Source organism: Cyprinus carpio, chromosome B16 (genome assembly GCF_018340385.1).
Source record: "Cyprinus carpio isolate SPL01 chromosome B16, ASM1834038v1, whole genome shotgun sequence".
Classification (NCBI taxonomy): domain Eukaryota; kingdom Metazoa; phylum Chordata; class Actinopteri; order Cypriniformes; family Cyprinidae; genus Cyprinus; species Cyprinus carpio.
Window position 1 is genome coordinate 20,622,805 of NC_056612.1, and position 16,062 is coordinate 20,638,866.

General features: G+C 35.5%; 3 protein-coding genes across 6 annotated transcripts; all 3 read right to left on the bottom strand.

The window, feature by feature from the left end:
* Positions 1-77: 77 nt before the first annotated feature.
* Positions 78-7,105, bottom strand: aldh5a1 (aldehyde dehydrogenase 5 family, member A1 (succinate-semialdehyde dehydrogenase)). 3 transcript variants are annotated; one of them, XM_042741421.1, is made up of 11 exons: positions 6,946-7,105; positions 6,318-6,560; positions 5,295-5,378; positions 5,023-5,193; positions 4,794-4,910; positions 4,145-4,288; positions 3,921-4,064; positions 2,839-2,997; positions 2,545-2,708; positions 2,121-2,179; positions 78-1,496 (listed from the first exon to the last, which is right to left on the bottom strand). In XM_042741421.1, the coding sequence occupies exons 2-11, from the start codon at positions 6,537-6,539 to the stop codon at positions 1,285-1,287; spliced, it is 1,476 nt and encodes a 491-aa protein (XP_042597355.1). In that variant the 5' UTR covers positions 6,540-6,560; positions 6,946-7,105; the 3' UTR covers positions 78-1,284. The 3 variants fall into 3 exon arrangements, with proteins under 3 accessions (XP_042597355.1, XP_042597356.1, XP_042597354.1); XM_042741422.1 differs by having other exon boundaries at positions 7,000-7,071; XM_042741420.1 differs by lacking the exon at positions 6,946-7,105 and having other exon boundaries at positions 6,318-6,923.
* Positions 7,106-7,732: 627 nt separating this feature from the next.
* On the bottom strand, positions 7,733-9,562 carry LOC109106072 (elongator complex protein 6-like). Its single transcript, XM_042741429.1, has 8 exons — positions 9,421-9,562; positions 9,115-9,255; positions 8,959-9,037; positions 8,806-8,876; positions 8,584-8,705; positions 8,267-8,471; positions 8,009-8,164; positions 7,733-7,929 (listed from the first exon to the last, which is right to left on the bottom strand). Exons 2-8 carry the CDS (start codon positions 9,166-9,168, stop codon positions 7,807-7,809), a joined length of 810 nt encoding a protein of 269 aa, XP_042597363.1. The 5' UTR covers positions 9,169-9,255; positions 9,421-9,562; the 3' UTR covers positions 7,733-7,806.
* A 793-nt stretch (positions 9,563-10,355) lies between these two features.
* Positions 10,356-15,268, bottom strand: LOC109106576 (GA-binding protein subunit beta-2-like). 2 transcript variants are annotated; one of them, XM_042741423.1, is made up of 8 exons: positions 15,074-15,268; positions 14,194-14,301; positions 13,940-14,107; positions 13,650-13,844; positions 13,355-13,505; positions 12,174-12,341; positions 11,980-12,098; positions 10,356-11,892 (listed from the first exon to the last, which is right to left on the bottom strand). In XM_042741423.1, the coding sequence occupies exons 2-8, from the start codon at positions 14,299-14,301 to the stop codon at positions 11,539-11,541; spliced, it is 1,263 nt and encodes a 420-aa protein (XP_042597357.1). In that variant the 5' UTR covers positions 15,074-15,268; the 3' UTR covers positions 10,356-11,538. The 2 variants fall into 2 exon arrangements, with proteins under 2 accessions (XP_042597357.1, XP_042597358.1); XM_042741424.1 differs by having other exon boundaries at positions 12,174-12,338; positions 15,074-15,267.
* Between the last annotated feature and the right edge of the window lie 794 nt (positions 15,269-16,062).

Below are 16,062 nucleotides of genomic sequence, written 5' to 3' on the forward strand. Positions count from 1 at the left end.
CTATGATACATTTTGGGAAGAAGTTGCAAGTAACTGATGCATAGAAAAGCAAAATCAAAAAAAGAAAACAAATACCATTCTTTATGCAAAACATTTTATTTGTAGTCAACTTTCTGAATGTTAATGTGCCTGATTGAAATGCACTCATTTCAGTCTTAGCCCTGATACTGTACATTGGTCTTTGTCTTTATAGCTTTCTGGTTTTACAACCTTTTAAAAATTTCTGCTTTAGCTGGAATTGCAATAGAAGCCATCTGTATCATTGTGAGAAGGAGATGTATTTCTCCTATATTCTTTTTTGTTTTAATGCAGCTGGAGATGCAAAAAATTAAAGACATATGGCCCTTTACAAAGGTTAAGAGTGTTTTATAACCAAAAGTTCAATATTTATAAAATTGAGTTTACATGAATAACAGCAGTGTGCAATTCTGTGTTAGTGTGCATATTCAGACTTAATTTTAAATTAGTGATAAAAATGGCACAAATAAACAGCAAAAGTTGAAATGTTTCTTTACCATGGCTTTCAGATGTATGTTTAGTCTTTGTATCTTCATGTGCTTATCTGCAAAATTTCACTCCCAAGGTAAGAAAATTAATATACTTATAAACATTTTCATGCATACAACACTTCACTATACAACTAGGTATATCAATAGAAAATGTAATTACAACATTTGGCCACAATGACAAATTTGATTAATCTCTACGCTTTAATACCTCAAATCAGAAGTTTCTATCCAGCAGCATGAGCACCCAAAAACATCCCATCACAGGCAATGTTTCAGTCTTAATCTATTTCTAAAATTACAAAAATAGAACACTTAATAAGTTAAACATTTAAATGATTTTTAAAGAAAGACTGTGCTTTGATTTCTCACCGGTTTAACCCCCATCCCTGTATTTATACATACTTTACTTAATTGTAAATTGGGTTTTCTTTTTTTGTGGCCAAATTAATTCACACACACACACAAAAAAAACATTAGTGTGTCTTGTTTTCAGTCTAAAATTAAATTAAGAAGAATAAACTTAAGATATTTTTCAGTGATAAAAATATTTTTTTTTTAGTGTTCAAGATCTTATTTCAGAGCAACAAGGTTACATCAACCAGTTATGATGGATGGTTTCTCAAAGAGGACTATTTGTACCCATTTTGCAACAAATATCTATAGACAGTATAGTCATTACTCAGTTACATATGATTAAAAGAGAATGGTTCACAGTTGATTCATGTTTTAGTATTGGTTAAAAAAATTACATACTGCCCTCTAGTCACCACTGTCTTTAAAGAGAGAGTCCTCCCAAACACATGTACTTTATTTCTAGATACTCATCGATGCCGTATTTGGATCCTTCTCTGCCCATTCCAGACTGTTTGATTCCACCAAATGAGGCTTCTGTGGTGGAGATCAGACCTTCGTTGACCCCAACCATGCCCACTTCCATCTGTTCCGCCACCCGCCAGATCTGACTGATGTCTCTGGAGTAAAAGTAACCTGATGAAAGAAAACAGTTTTGAATAGTATGCCACAGAAAGAGACAAGTGGTAGAAGGTATGTTCCAGCTGTTTGCTTTACTTGACCATCCAGACACATAAGGGTACAGTGGAGCTGAAAGAAAATGTGACCTTTTCTGGTTCCAAATATATAACTGGGAAAAATGTAAATTAACCAGCTAAACAATGGTTTTAAATCAGTTATTTCCATCGATTGCTGTAGTGTGTCAGTAGGAAATATCAGTTTACATTTCCAAACATTTATTTTGCCATTAATTGTAGTAAGGAGTCTGACAACAGCCAGTGCTCCACACAGAGATCTGATCTCATCATCATCCAGTCTGTCTGAAGAAACAGAACAAACTGAGACGGACTAAATCCAGAAGAACTGTGGCAACATCTCTGTTTCATGACTGGTTAATTCACCTTGTCAAATGATTAACTAGAAAAATTGTAATGTAGTCTTTTATACATGCTTTCAATAAGGAACACTCTTAGCTAATAAATAAGCAGGCATGTGAGAAAAAAGTAGGCAAACTCAAGACTGTCCAACAAAACTTTGTAAAATCAGACACTACACAGACAAAAAAAAAAAAACATGATTAATTTGCACAGATGGACAAACCTGCTAAACCAACAGGAGAAGCATTGGCAATGGCAAGTGCCTCCTGTTCTGTGTTGAACCTGGTGAAAAAAAAAAAATCAGCAGCTGGCAGACATTCACACTGAAACATGCAGCCCATTAAAACCTATTTACAAAAAACTGTTATGATGTAAAAAAAAAAAAAAAAAAAAAAAAAAAAATTATATATATATATATATATATATATATATATATATATATATATATATATATATACAATTTTAATAATCAAATGAACAATTTTAATAATCAAATGAAAACTAAATATTTTCAGAAACAATTTTTAGTTTTGCTGATATCATCTAAGAAATCTGATAAATATGTAATGTAAAATAAAATGTGTTTTAAATTACAAAATTTGAGGTTAACATGAAGTCATGTAATCCAATAAATAGTAAATACTCACTTAACAACAGGAATGAGGGGTCCAAAGCTTTCCTCTTGCATGCAGAGCATGTCAGTTTTGACACTGGACAGCAGGGTGGGCTGCATGAAGGAGCCCTCCAGTCTCTTCCCACCTCGAACTATGACTGCTCCCTGTGCCACAGCATCTGCAATCTGGTTCTCCAGCTAAAGGAAACAATACCTGATCAACACCATTAAACCCATCATCTTAACCAAATGATCTGTTTGTGTGTGGTTGTTGACAGTGACATCAGTGTTTGCTTCCAACAGAATCGACTGATTACTGTATCGGCACCTTCTCTGCGGCGCGGGTGTTGATTAGAGGCCCTTGTGTGGTGGTGGGCTCCGAGCCGTGGCCAAGCTTCAGTTCAGCATCCATAGCCTTGGCCAGCTTCTCCATGAAAGCATCATGGATCCCACTCTGTACCAAAAAGCGGTTGGAGCACACGCAGGTCTACAGCAGAGAGACAAGTTACAGGTGAAAAATGGAGAACAACGGTTTACAGCGACAAAAATGTCAAGTACACCATAGTACTTACACGGTACTCAAAGGTACTTCAAAGAATGCCATAGTTCTGAAAACTTATGAGTAGCTGAAGTTCACTATTTCGCTCATTATTTCTGAAAAACATTCACTTTTATTCTTTCAAGAAATCAAAATTCCCTTGATCTTTTGACATATAAGAGGTCATTGTACTATAAAAAGTAAGTTTCAGAACTCAAAACTTTCTTGTTAGTCTAAATACAGCTTATTTTGAAGGAAGTCTGCCAAAACCACAGATTGTGCCACTTTATGACGTAATAGTGTGTCTAAACAACACCTCTGCAGAAGAAGTTCAACGCCTGCTTCTACATCGCTGCCTTTTTAGCCCCGCCCACCGATTAATGCATATAGTAGGTAAATAACTTTATTTTTAATGAAGTTCCAGACATGCAGGCTTTTCAGAAAAATTTAAACTAAAAGACGACAGTAATGTTGCAACAAGTTTGAGTAACTGTTTTTATGACGTGGTCACTATTGCTTTGTCTGTTATTACAGATCGTTTGACATGTACTGAGTATTTACACATTTTTAAACCATGTAAGATAAAATTTTACTTCTACAATCCGCCACGCATATTCAAACAGAGTGTTCTGATGAGGGGGGTCAAAAACAGGACAGACAATAGCATATTACTTCTAAACTGTTGTTTGATGTAAAAATCTTAATAACATTATAAGTGGACCTCAGAGAACAGTACAAAATAAAAAAGGCAGTTCATGTCTCCTTTAAAACTGTGCTAAGAGTCAATGTAAGGGTCAAATTTTTCCCCAAAATAAATAGGAATATTTTGCATAAAATAAAATCAATTTAATTTAAGACTGAAACACACTCACCTGGCCTGAGTTCCTGAATTTGGAAACCATCGCTCCTGCAACGGCTTTATCTACATCAGCGCTGTCAAATACAATAAAGGGGGCATGTCCTCCCAACTCCATGGAGACCCTTTTGACCGTTCCTGCAGCATGTCTTAGAAGTATCTGCAAAAGCATTTACTTAAGCGATTAATAAATTATGGTGAACATTAAATGTTGACTGCACATAGAAAAGAGATCTTTACCTTGCCAGTGGCCGTGGAGCCGGTAAATGAGATTTTGGCCACGAGAGGGTCCGTGCAGAGCAGCTCCCCCACAGCAGGGGTCTTTTCTCTCGAGCAGGGCACTACATTAAACACCCCAGGAGGAATGCCAGCCTGAACCGACAGCTAGATCAGAAATACAATGGAAAATTCATTCTGTCATATACATATGTAAGATTTTTTATTGTTTTTCTTACGCTTATACTTGATTTCTTTGTTTAAAAATATAGTAAAAACAGTCATTCTGTGAAATACTATTACAATTTTAAATAGCAGTTTTTGATTTTAAACGTAAATGTAATTTATTCCTGTGATAGTAAAGCTGAATTTTCAGCATCATTACTCCAGTCTTTAGTGTGACATGATCCTTCAGAAATCATTCTTCTAATCTGCTGATTTGGTGCTCAAGAAACATTTCTTAAAATGATCAATGATTAGATTTATTTTTGTAACAATGTAAAAGTATTTGTTGCTTTTAATTAATTTGATGCATCCCTGATTAATTATTTCTTTCAAAAAATAAAAATCTTTCAGACCATAAACTTTTGAATGGTAGTTAATCTACAAAGTTTGCCTGTCTTGCAGACTGGTTAATGTCAAGTTAAGCAGGCTTTCATGGAAACAGACAGACCTCAGCAAGGGCCAGAGCAGAGAGAGGCGTATCCTCAGCCGGCTTCACCACCACAGTGCAGCCCGCCGCCAGTGCTGCGCCCACCTTCCTGGTGATCATGGCACTGGGGAAATTCCACTGTGATAAGGGAACATTTTAAATCATAACTGGGAGCTGACAGTTATTCTTTATCAAACTGATCCTACAGCCTGATGGTGTTATGTTATCAGAATGAAGGAGGAAGTCTCACAGGTGTAATGATGGAAGCCACTCCCACCGGCTGCTTGAGTAACAGGATTTTGCGGTCCTTGGCTGGAGGTGCGACAATATCTCCATACACACGTCTGGCCTCTTCAGAAAACCACTCCAGGAAGGAGGCAGAGTATGTCATCTCACCGATAGACTCCTTCATGGGCTTCCCCTGTACACACATTTGATTTATAACCAATTCTAATTTCTGAATCCTTGTAAAACAGAATCATTAGATGTTGTATCCTGTATGTAATGGGTCAGAATACCTACACACTCTGCTGTGATCAACTTGGCAAGATCTTCCTTGTGCTGATTGATCAGATCAAACCATTTTCGTAATAAAATGCTTCTTTCCTGCAAAAGAGCATGTATTCATATATACATCAGAACTTCTGAATATAATGATGAAATACTTTTTCATTTAAATGATTACATTTAATTGTAATTTCATAAACAGTTGTACCCCTTAATATTTTTGTGGAAACCTTGACAATTATTTCAGGATTCTTTGATGAACAGAAAGTTCAAAAGAACAGTATTTATTTAAAACAGGGATTTATGTAACTTAAAAGCGTTTTTGTCATTTTTTGATTTATCTAGTGCATCCTTGCTAAACAAAAGTATTATTCTGATCAAACCATTTCTGCAAAGAAATGCTTTTCCTGCAAAGAGCGTGCATCAATTTGTATATCAGAACATCTGAACATGATGAATAAATACTTCATCATTTAAATAAATATTTATATAAGTATTTGTTTATCATTTGATTTCAGTTAATTTATCTTGAATACTTACTATTTAATTCAAATTGTAATTAACTGTAATTCGTTCAAATTGTTATTTTTTTTTTTTACATTACATTAATGATAATTGTGAAGGGAAACATGCTTAATTGTCATGAAAATAATCACAATGTAACACACAGCACTATGTAAATGGACTTAAATTACAAAACATGCAGAATTGTTTTTTTTTTTCAGGAAAAAAAAAACATCCTAAAAAAAAGGCACCGATTGTAGAACTTTAGGTATAGTCATAAGAATGTAATACTAAGATTTTGTTCAAATACCTTTGAGAACCATATTAATACCGTGGTATAAAAATCAAAGCACCATGGCATACCATCCGATATCAGGTGTAACTACCACCCCAGAACGTTTTTGAGACTGTAGCATATATATGGCATTTTGTAAATATTGTAACTATGCTTAGTACATTCCAGTTAAGAATTTAGATCTAATACAGAAGAGTTATGAATGAGGCATGCACATGAAAACACTCCCCTCATCTCACCTTGGCTGTGTGATTCTTCCACAGGTGAAACGCTTTGTATGCAGCATTGACCGCGTCTTGAGCTTCCTTTGTACCGCAGTCTGACACCTTCGCGATCTCTTCTCCCGTGGCTGGATCTAACACGGGGAACGTGGATGCAGCGGAGACCCAGCGCCCTTCTATGAAGGCTTGAGTCCGCAGGAGCTGCGCTGACACATCGAGGCTGTAATGCCGCTGCAGCATGCTGGGTAGGCCAAAGAACACCTGCCGGAGAATACACCGACCTCTTGAGAGATATAAACTGCCCATGATAAGAACTGACAGGTCTAATAAAACCTAGATGTTCGTCAGCAGGTTGATGGGTGCAGGAGTCTAAAATCAAGCTCAGTCCAGTCCAGAAAAAAATAGACGGCGGTTGCTTTAAACCAGTCTATGCATTAAACACGTGATAACACGAGCTTTAACAATTTTCTCATTTACATTCTACTAATGACTGTTATACACACACACACACACATATATGAAAATTCCAAGTTATCTTAATTAGTTTCCGCGGTCACTCCAAAAACGCTAAAAACGGATTAAAATAATAAGTAATAATAGTAATTGTCCAGTTGATTGCGTGTTGCATAACTTGCTTTTCACTTACAGCAGGAAACACAACCCGACTAGAAAGAAAGACGATTTGGTAGGTTATCCTTACTCTAGCGACGTCCGATTCATGAATGAATCCTTTTTGAGTCGAATCTTTTCAAGGAATGAGTTGAACATGTTAAAAAAAAACATCTTAATGACTCGTTCACGAATCCGTACAGAGTAAACCAGCGGAGAACTATATAACATGTCCGATTCGTAACGAGCCATGAACCGAACTGTTCAAAGGAACCGATTCGCGGAAATGAATCATAATGAATCACACAAAGGAAGTGTTTTAATCACAATACTGTCTTGGTAAAAATTCAAAAAGCACCACAGCGCCCTCTGTGACAACTTTACATAACCGGATACTGTTAATTCTTTAATAATCAACAAATATATTCTTAACGTATATATTTCAAGGTCATTTACAAAAAAAAAAAACACTGATTAATCTACAAAGAATCTCATAATGTTCCTTTAAGAAACTATCATGTCTTAAGATTCTAATGGTTTTCTCAAAGGAGAAGAATAAAAACTTCTGAGTTTGTCTTCAAACTTATGGTGAAATTGTATTTTAGCTCAGTTTTTACTGAGAAATCAAATATTATTTTCAAATATCCCAAACCCAAGTATGGATTTTCCTTGAGCTCTTCTTTGGTTTTTGTGTCTCTTTAAATAATGACATCAACTAGTATCATTGCTCCAGCTCTTGGTACTTTTACAAGCACCCATTATATTTGTACACTAAGTTATCTGAGCAAGTAATGCAAACAAGTGAACAAATCAACGACAACTGGTGATGTATTAAATATATGTATTTATATAAAACAAACTAAATGACATCAGTTCAGTAAGAGATTCATTTGAAAACTTATAGAACAGCACTAGAAGTCCCTCGAGCAAAAAACGATGCTCCTTTATCGTGGACTTTAAAGTGAAATATTTTTCGTTGGTTGTAGATGGTCTCTCCTCTCTGTCTCCACCAAACCTCCATCTGAAATAAAATATATATATCAGCTTAATTAAGAGCCATTTATTACAGAGTAAGCGTAAACTTTAACATGAAATCGCACCTGTCCATGTATGTCCCTGCAGTAGCCCGTGGGTAACCCCTCTACATGTAAAGCCAAGTTACACTGATGAACTAGTCCCCTCTGAAGCAGGTTTGATCCCTCTTCATCATCATCTGCATCCTCCTCCTCACATCTCACCAGAATAACCATATTTCCCTGGATATCAACAGACATTTATAGTTAATATATCATAATACAGTGTGAAACCGACTGCATCTGGCATTATTTCAGGCACCGACGCAAAAAACACTGACTCACCTGTAACTCAGAGCACACAGTGGCTTGGCAGTACAGGGTAAAGTCTAGTATTGCTCCAACACTAACACCTAAACTCAGGAGCACACTGAGATCATCTATGAGTAACACCGGAGGACCCCATGATTCACCAGCATTACCATCTCCACTCTGACGCACACAACTTTCCACAAATCTGAACAGACCTTCCAGTCCAGCACCTGGGGACCTAGAAAAACAAAAAGCACATTTTTTTCTTAAATATCTGTCATAACATTATAAGGAGGAGGAATAGGGATAAAATGTATTTAAACTATATTTTCACAAGATACTATATGTGCCTGAGATAACTCAAAGGTTGTGTCTCCTGACTGGTGTCCTGTAATAAAACTCCAAAAGATTCCTTCAGTCCTTCAAGAAACACGAGCTGACCCTTCTCTCTTGCCTGTGCCAGACTCACACCCTGCACAAAAACATTACGATCAAGAAATATAAATGTCATCAACAAAATGTCTAATAAAAAATAAAAACTGTCTAAATAGAGCAAGCTGATATAAACTTACCAGCCTCTGACCGACAGCACTGTAGTGACTGAAGGACTGCACAAGGCCCAGAAAACACACCTTACAGCCAGCTGGAAATATCCAAGTTTAGATATTTATAAATAAATACAAATAAAATAAATATATCCTCACTATAAACAATAGGAGACTTACCACGTAAATAGAAAGACAGGTAGTGATGAATAAGGAATGATGCATCAGCTCGTCTGTCTGACACCAGGATAAAGTCACTCTACAAGTACAGAAGACATCGGTTAAACTCGATGACATCTAGTAAGCTACATCAAGCTTGTAAAGGGATGGAATTACCGATTTGAAACTGTCTGGAGTGGAATTGAGAATACTGTTCAATTCTGGAAACATGTTTGTGAGATAGAGATGAACTTTACTACAGTCGTGCAGGATATGTCTCCTCTCTATTTCTCCAAATCTTCTTTAGTATTTCTTATGCTGTTAATAAAAACACGATTGTAAATGAAAGCAAAACATTTAAAGTGCATACGTTCCTTTGTATATCTGTAGCGCAGTTAGCATGCTAAATTAATATTAGCGTTGACTAAGTATTAAAAGTATCGAAAATACGAAGAGAACATTAAAATAATAATAAAAAATTACCTGCACGGTCTGCAATTACATCATTTTATTTTAAAATATGTACAAATAAATGTGAAGAAATATTTCACGTTTGACTGTTATGCTAGTCAACATGGGTACGGAAACCGCATAAAGACAATCTTTTCGAAAACGCGTTTTGGTAGAGATGGTTTTTTTTTTTCTTGAATCAGTGAAAGAATATTTTTAAATATTAAAAAAAAAAAAAAAAAAAACTGGTAGATGTACCAAACCTTAAAAATATTTATTTTGACCAGAGATAAAAAGGCTGCAAGTGCACTAAAGACAGGACCAGATAGTGTTTCATTACAAAAATATATATGTAAAATATATACAAAAAGAAAACTCGGGGACAAACTGTTGATCTTTGTTATGCATCTTGTGCTTGGGTCTGCTTTTAGTTAGAACTCTTCAAAACACTGAAATACAACAAGTAATCCTGCCTGTTAAACTTTACAACAAAAGTGTAACATAACTTGCTTTAGACCTAAAACTAATTTCAACAGATTATCAATGTTTTTACCTATAAAGCACTGCTGATGACATCTTATACAACAGAAATTCTAAATATATAAAAAGCAAGAAAAACAGAAGGGAAAAAATTGTCTTGACCACATGAATCATCCATTAAATAAATAGTATAATGTCCTCCAAAAGTCTTAATATTCATGGGTTTAGATGGAAAACTGTACATTTTCAAATAAGTTTTGCACAGCAATGTTAATGCAAGCCCTTGAAATTCAGTTCATGGAATGTTAATCATCAGCTGTGTACCTGGAAAAAGTCATAGATAATGCAAAACACTTTTTTTCTATGCAAAGATGAGCTTTAGAACACTTGAGGTCTAGTTCCTTAAAACTTCATTTACATTTTAAAACTTGACTTACAAAGACTGAACACAACTGATGATATAACTTCACTGAAGGACTGACTGTAAAAGTGGTTAACATCTATAAAACAAAGCAGCTGGGAAATTTTACAGGGAAAGTCAGAACAGACACATGGACCAGACCATGAAATGCAAGCAAAGACATGTTGCATACTTTTTAGAGCACAAAACATTGAAATGCAAATCGTGATTTAGTGTCTAACAGAACAAAAGAAATGATGCAAGATAAAAAAAAAAGTGAAACAACTATTGCTCATTCTTGTACTCTGAATGGAGTAAATTATCTTTATAAACAGCTAAAAGTATTATAATACATGAACGAGTCTGTTAACTAAGTAAATACATAGCTACTTTGATTATCACACCAACAGATGCTGATTGCATCAATAAGACATGCCTCACACTGCAGGAGCAGGTCAATGTTACACAAAGCTGAATAATGTCTAGTAATGTTCTTTATATGATTTACTGTTAACCTTCACTATTAACTGTCACTATTTTAGGAATGTTCTAAGTTCAAATTAAGCTCTATTGACTGCATTTGCAATTACAATTTTGACTACCTTCACTTCTTGTTGTTGTTTTTTTTAAAGAAACAAAAATCGTGGTTATAGTATGCCACAACACTGAGAAACATTCAGCTAGGAAACCCAAAATTTTTGCACAACATTTTCAGGTTTCACTGACCCTGAAAATCTTTTAAAAAGGCTGATTTTGCATCTGATTCATTAATGCAGGTGATTTAACAAAAATTTCAGCTTCACCAGAACACTGTCCCAGTTTATTTTTATCAAAAGTGCATTACTATAACCACAACTTGCATGTAAAAAAATAAATAAAACTAAAGGGACAAGTCAAAATGACGTATATTGAACCCAGAACGTTCCTTTAAGTACACTATAGTGCATACTAACTGTATAGTATGCATTCGAGGTGCATAACGGGGCTTGACTGAAAAGCATTATCACTAAATCTTCCATAACTTGCACTGCTGTATGTTAAAAAGACACACCTGGTCTTCCAATTCTGTCAATCTGAGCAGCTCAGCATCGTTGTGGCCACCTAAATATAACTCATGCTACATCTTTGTAGAGGTTTGTACAGAAACTGAATGCTATGAGTAAAAAAAGGATAAAAACAAAAGGTTATGATTTACAATAAATAAATACAATGTCACACTCCAGGCACACAGAGTATGTAATTCCTGAGTGTTTGAGTCTTTGGGTTCACTGCTACGGCGTGCCCTCTGAAGTGGCTGTGATATCTGCGGCTTCTATTAACGTTACTGTTTCTCCTGTCGTTGAGTCAAGGGGCTCCTCTTTAATGATGATGGCCCCTTCTGGCAACATGACAATTTCCTCTTCGCCAACTACCTCCTCCTCTTCCTCTTCCTGGAGCACCACTTCCTCTTGGGGCTCTGTGCTGGTGCCATTGGTCTGGCCGTTTGCAATGGCCTCCAGTTTAAGCCTGTACTGCTCCGCTTCCTGCTCCTTTCGTAGTAACTGCTGTCTGTACTCCTGGGCTTTTCTGTTTGCTTCCTTTAGTTGCTGTTCCAGTAGTTCCCGACTGTTCTTCTCAGTGGGCTCCTATAAAAAAACCCAAACAATTTACTTTTTAAATTGAATTTGCATTCCAAAAAGTAAGATTTAAATGGGAATCTCTGCTCGTCAGACCTTGTGTTTGACATCTGTGTTGTTGACGGTTAATTCAAATTTCCGCTTCCGTGTTGGAACTGGTTTTGTGTCCTCTGTTATGATTTCTTCTGCAATCTGACCCGCTGGCACTGCAACCACTAAATATATACAGGCATGTTCGAATATAAATACTGCATCAAAGTCTGTAAACTATAAACTAGCATTCTACTCACTTTGCTGCCCCTGCATTGTGACAAAGAATTTCTGTCCCATGTTGCCAGTCTGCAGGTTTCCCTGTTGGTCGGTTACTATGGTGATGACTCTCTGGCCATCTTCCCCTACAAGATGCTGGATGGCAGAATCTACCGAATCAGCAGCGATCCCACTCTCTGCAGCTCCTGCTGGGATATAGCAGCAGTTTGTTTGCAAAGGAGAAATACACAAATATTACATATAATACACATTTTGTATATGCATTCAGTTCAAATAAAACATTACATAAAATAAAACTGGTTAATTAAATACTGCTGCAAAATGTCAATGTCAAAATACACATTTAACAAGAACAAAATGCAAGAAAAATTGGCTTAAGTGAGTAAATAAAATGCTAGTAGGCTGGTAATTGTTCTGAGTTGTGATTCATACTTCATAATTGATTTGAATGTAAAGCTTAATTCAAATCAAAGTCACACAAACCTGCTAAAGAAACGCTGTACCCACAAAAATCAACAGGTTTACAAAGAATGCCTAAAGCTTTTTATTGTTGTTGTTAATCATGTGGCAAAAGTTTAATGTTCTTTATGTAACGTTAATGTTATTGAAATGAGTCTCTTATAAAAATAAACTGTATTATTACGAAATAATATTACAATTTAAAATAGATTTTCTATTTTAATATATTTTATTTAAAAAAAAAATATATATATATATTTAGAGTTAATTTTGAAAAAAAGCAATAATTTTTATATTTTAGTCTTCAGTCACAATCTTTCAGACTTTGAATGGATCAAGAAATATCTGACTAATTTGAAAGCAATGCTTAATCTTTTTGTGACACTTTTTTAGTCTTCACATCTTTTTTTTAAAAAAAATTAAAATAAAATTCCTTTCAAAAAGTCCTTGTTAAAAAAAATTAAAATAACATTCCTTTCAAAAATTCTTACTGACCCTAGTCTTCTGAATGGATAGTGTAAGTGGAAAAAACTCCTTGCATTAAATAAACTAAGGCAATAAATTATGATTTATATGATTTTTGATAGGGCAGGTGACGAGAACAGGTTGCCACAGCCATTATCATAGGGAAAAAAACATTTATTTTTTAAATTAAAATTATGTAAAAAAATTTCATCTCAGATAATTTTGTCATTCACTCATTACTGTCAAGCATGGAAACAAAATGTAATGAAACTCATACCTGCATTAGCCTTAGCATTAGTGAGAACAATATCAGAGAGATTGACCACTCCAGAGGAGGAGATGATGAACTGAGGGCTGGCGGTGGCGGGTGACGTGCTGCTTAGGATAGTCCTCTCTGGATTCATGTTCACTTGGTTCTGCATTCCCTCCTAGAATAACAAACAAACTATCAAGTTATGAGACTGCAGCCTTCACTTTGCCTATAAACATTTTTAAATACACAACCGTGAATTTAACAGTATGTTTTGACATCTGATAATCAACACGCCATTAAAATGCAATCTCATTTTCACCTGTAACATCAGCATCAGCTCAGTGTTCCCTCGGTCCACCGCAATGTTAAAAGGCGTCTTGTCAAACTTGCTGAGGGCGTGAGTATCAGCACCGTTTTTGAGCAAGAGCTCCACGACTCCCCTGTGCCCATGTTCTGTAGCCCAGTGCAGGGCGGTCATTTTCAGCATGTCTTTGGCATTGATGTCTGCACCACTCTGCCCCAGATATAACAGATATTACACCTCAACTAAAAAGTCAGAATGTCAAAATTGAAAAAAACTAATGCTGTTCTGCTTTCATCAGTTATTACCTTGACCAGCAATTCAACAATGCTTGAGTGGCCCTCTGCTGCAGCCATGTGGAGGGGGGTTCGATCGACTTTAGTGCGGGCATCTCTACTCACTCCGGCACGGAGAAGCACCTCCGCCGTGGAGTAGTGCCCGTACTGTGCAGCTAAATGAAGTGGTGAGGTTCCCAGCTAAAACATATTACCATCGTCATGTTATAGTAAAATGCATATTATAAACTGGCAACAATAAGCATTGAGCAGCAAATACAACTCACCCAGTCTGTAGTAAAAGGAGCTCCATTGGCCATAAGTGACCTCACTTCATCATCCTGTCCTTTGCGTGCTGCCTCCAACAAACGCTTTCCCAAATCCACAAGCGACATCTAATCATACAAATAAGGTTTGATAGTGAAATGTTGCTTTATTTCTTGACAACCACGTTTTAGGTGTTTAACCAGGTGCAGTTTTTCAAAGAAAATGCCCAAAAGATGGTTTCCATATATACAAACTGTATAGTATATGACACTATATTAGTCATAAGACTTTATTCCATAAGGATCAAGTGTTTTTAAGTGACAGGAAGCGGATGTGTACATTAATCTTCGACATAATTCATTATCAATGACAGAAGGGGAAATAGTCATCATTTTATAATAAGGCGAGTTCCGGGGGAAGTTGGTTCCATGCTTTTGTTGACAGTATTACTGTGTGGCTGGACGGACATTTTCACAAACTTTCAATCAGGTTTACTGTCAATTATATAGTGTTACTGTTTAAAAAACGGTTTGATTTCTATATCATACGAAGCATAATTAATACCGTAACCTTATTGGTTATTTTTAACGACATTTTCGTAATACATACAGTATATTTTTCAAACTATTTTTATGAGCAGGCTAATAATCTGCCAAGTAAAGTTAAAGAACATGTGACTAAAAGTGAAAATTTTATCATTACAAAAAGTTTGAGAAAATTGCGTTTAAATCTTTTAAGTCTTAAAACGAGTCCTCGTATTGTCACGTAATCGTCTACAGTTACTGTATCGCCAATACCATATAAAATATGTAATTAAAATCTCTTTTTATGACAGTACATCAAACTCCTGCAGCAGTCAGTTGCTAATAAACAGAATAAAGCAAAACTTCTGGTGCTCACCTCGCCAAAAATGTTTCTCGAAGACTTTTACTGTATTATAATACGCTAGATACGGTGAAAACCAGTCGTATGCTTCGGTTATTTAATGCGGTTTAGTGTTCTATCATACTTTTCGATACTTTTTGAAAACAAAATAACATAGATGGGCTATTTGTCGTCAAAGATGGCGCACGAACGGTACCGGAAGTAGAAATATTTGATTGGTTCTTCTTTGGTAGTGTTTAAAAGTTGAGGAGTTTTTAAAACCCCAGTACTTCATAACCACCACATACTACAAATACACTAAAAACAAACAAAAATGTATTGGTGGAAACCAACAACACTGCACGTTTTTGGTGTCTCTCTTTTCTGACGCACACATTTGAGGTCTTGGAGTCTTCCCTAATTCTCAAAAAAAAAGGGCCACACTTAGTGAGGATCCTGTTTGTGGACTTCAGTTCGGCTCAACCCCATGTTGGGGGAGTCTTCCTTAATGAGCTGATGCGTTAAATCAGGTGTGTTTGAATAGTGTTGGGGGTTCTCCAGGACCAGGATTGGGAACCACTGGGCTAGCTCATCCCTTCTCTGCTTTTGAAAACGAAGAGGTTTATGCAAAAACATTTCCTCCAACTTGTTATTTTATTATTTTATTTAGGATAGGACTGCTGAAATTGTTCAAGATTAAAATCACATAATCGGTGTGCACTATTATTATCATTACTACTACTATTATTATTATTATTATTATTACTACTATTATTATTATTATTATTATTTACATTGTAATATTTATAATCCTGGAAAAAAACAGCTTAAATATATTTTTTAATGAATACAACATATTATGAATTAAAATACATTTTATGCTATTGTTTTTCATCAGTACAAACACTATAATGGCAAAAAAAGAGAAAAAAGAAAAGAAAAACAAGATTATGTTATGTTTAATACACGATTTAGAGCAAAAGAGCACAATCATTTGCTTTTAATTCTTGAGCACTAGAAAACTG

Excerpts from the sequence above, each read along its gene's own strand:
- aldh5a1 (XM_042741420.1), bottom strand. The coding sequence starts at position 6,605 with ATGGGCAGTTTATATCTCTCAAGAGGTCGGTGTATTCTCCGGCAGGTG. Across the intron at positions 2,709-2,838 it reads ACACCCGCGCCGCAGAGAAG|CTGGAGAACCAGATTGCAGA; the intron begins GTGCCGATACAG and ends TGTTTCCTTTAG. Across the intron at positions 2,180-2,544 it reads CCCCTCATTCCTGTTGTTAA|GTTCAACACAGAACAGGAGG; the intron begins GTGAGTATTTAC and ends TTTTTTCACCAG.
- LOC109106072 (XM_042741429.1), bottom strand. The coding sequence starts at position 9,168 with ATGTTTCCAGAATTGAACAGTATTCTCAATTCCACTCCAGACAGTTTC. Across the intron at positions 8,877-8,958 it reads CCTGTCTTTCTATTTACGTG|CTGGCTGTAAGGTGTGTTTT; the intron begins GTAAGTCTCCTA and ends GGATATTTCCAG. Across the intron at positions 7,930-8,008 it reads GCAGGGACATACATGGACAG|ATGGAGGTTTGGTGGAGACA; the intron begins GTGCGATTTCAT and ends ATTTTATTTCAG.
- LOC109106576 (XM_042741423.1), bottom strand. The coding sequence starts at position 14,301 with ATGTCGCTTGTGGATTTGGGAAAGCGTTTGTTGGAGGCAGCACGCAAA. Across the intron at positions 12,099-12,173 it reads CACAATGCAGGGGCAGCAAA|TGGTTGCAGTGCCAGCGGGT; the intron begins GTGAGTAGAATG and ends GTATATATTTAG. Across the intron at positions 11,893-11,979 it reads ACACAGATGTCAAACACAAG|GAGCCCACTGAGAAGAACAG; the intron begins GTCTGACGAGCA and ends GTTTTTTTATAG.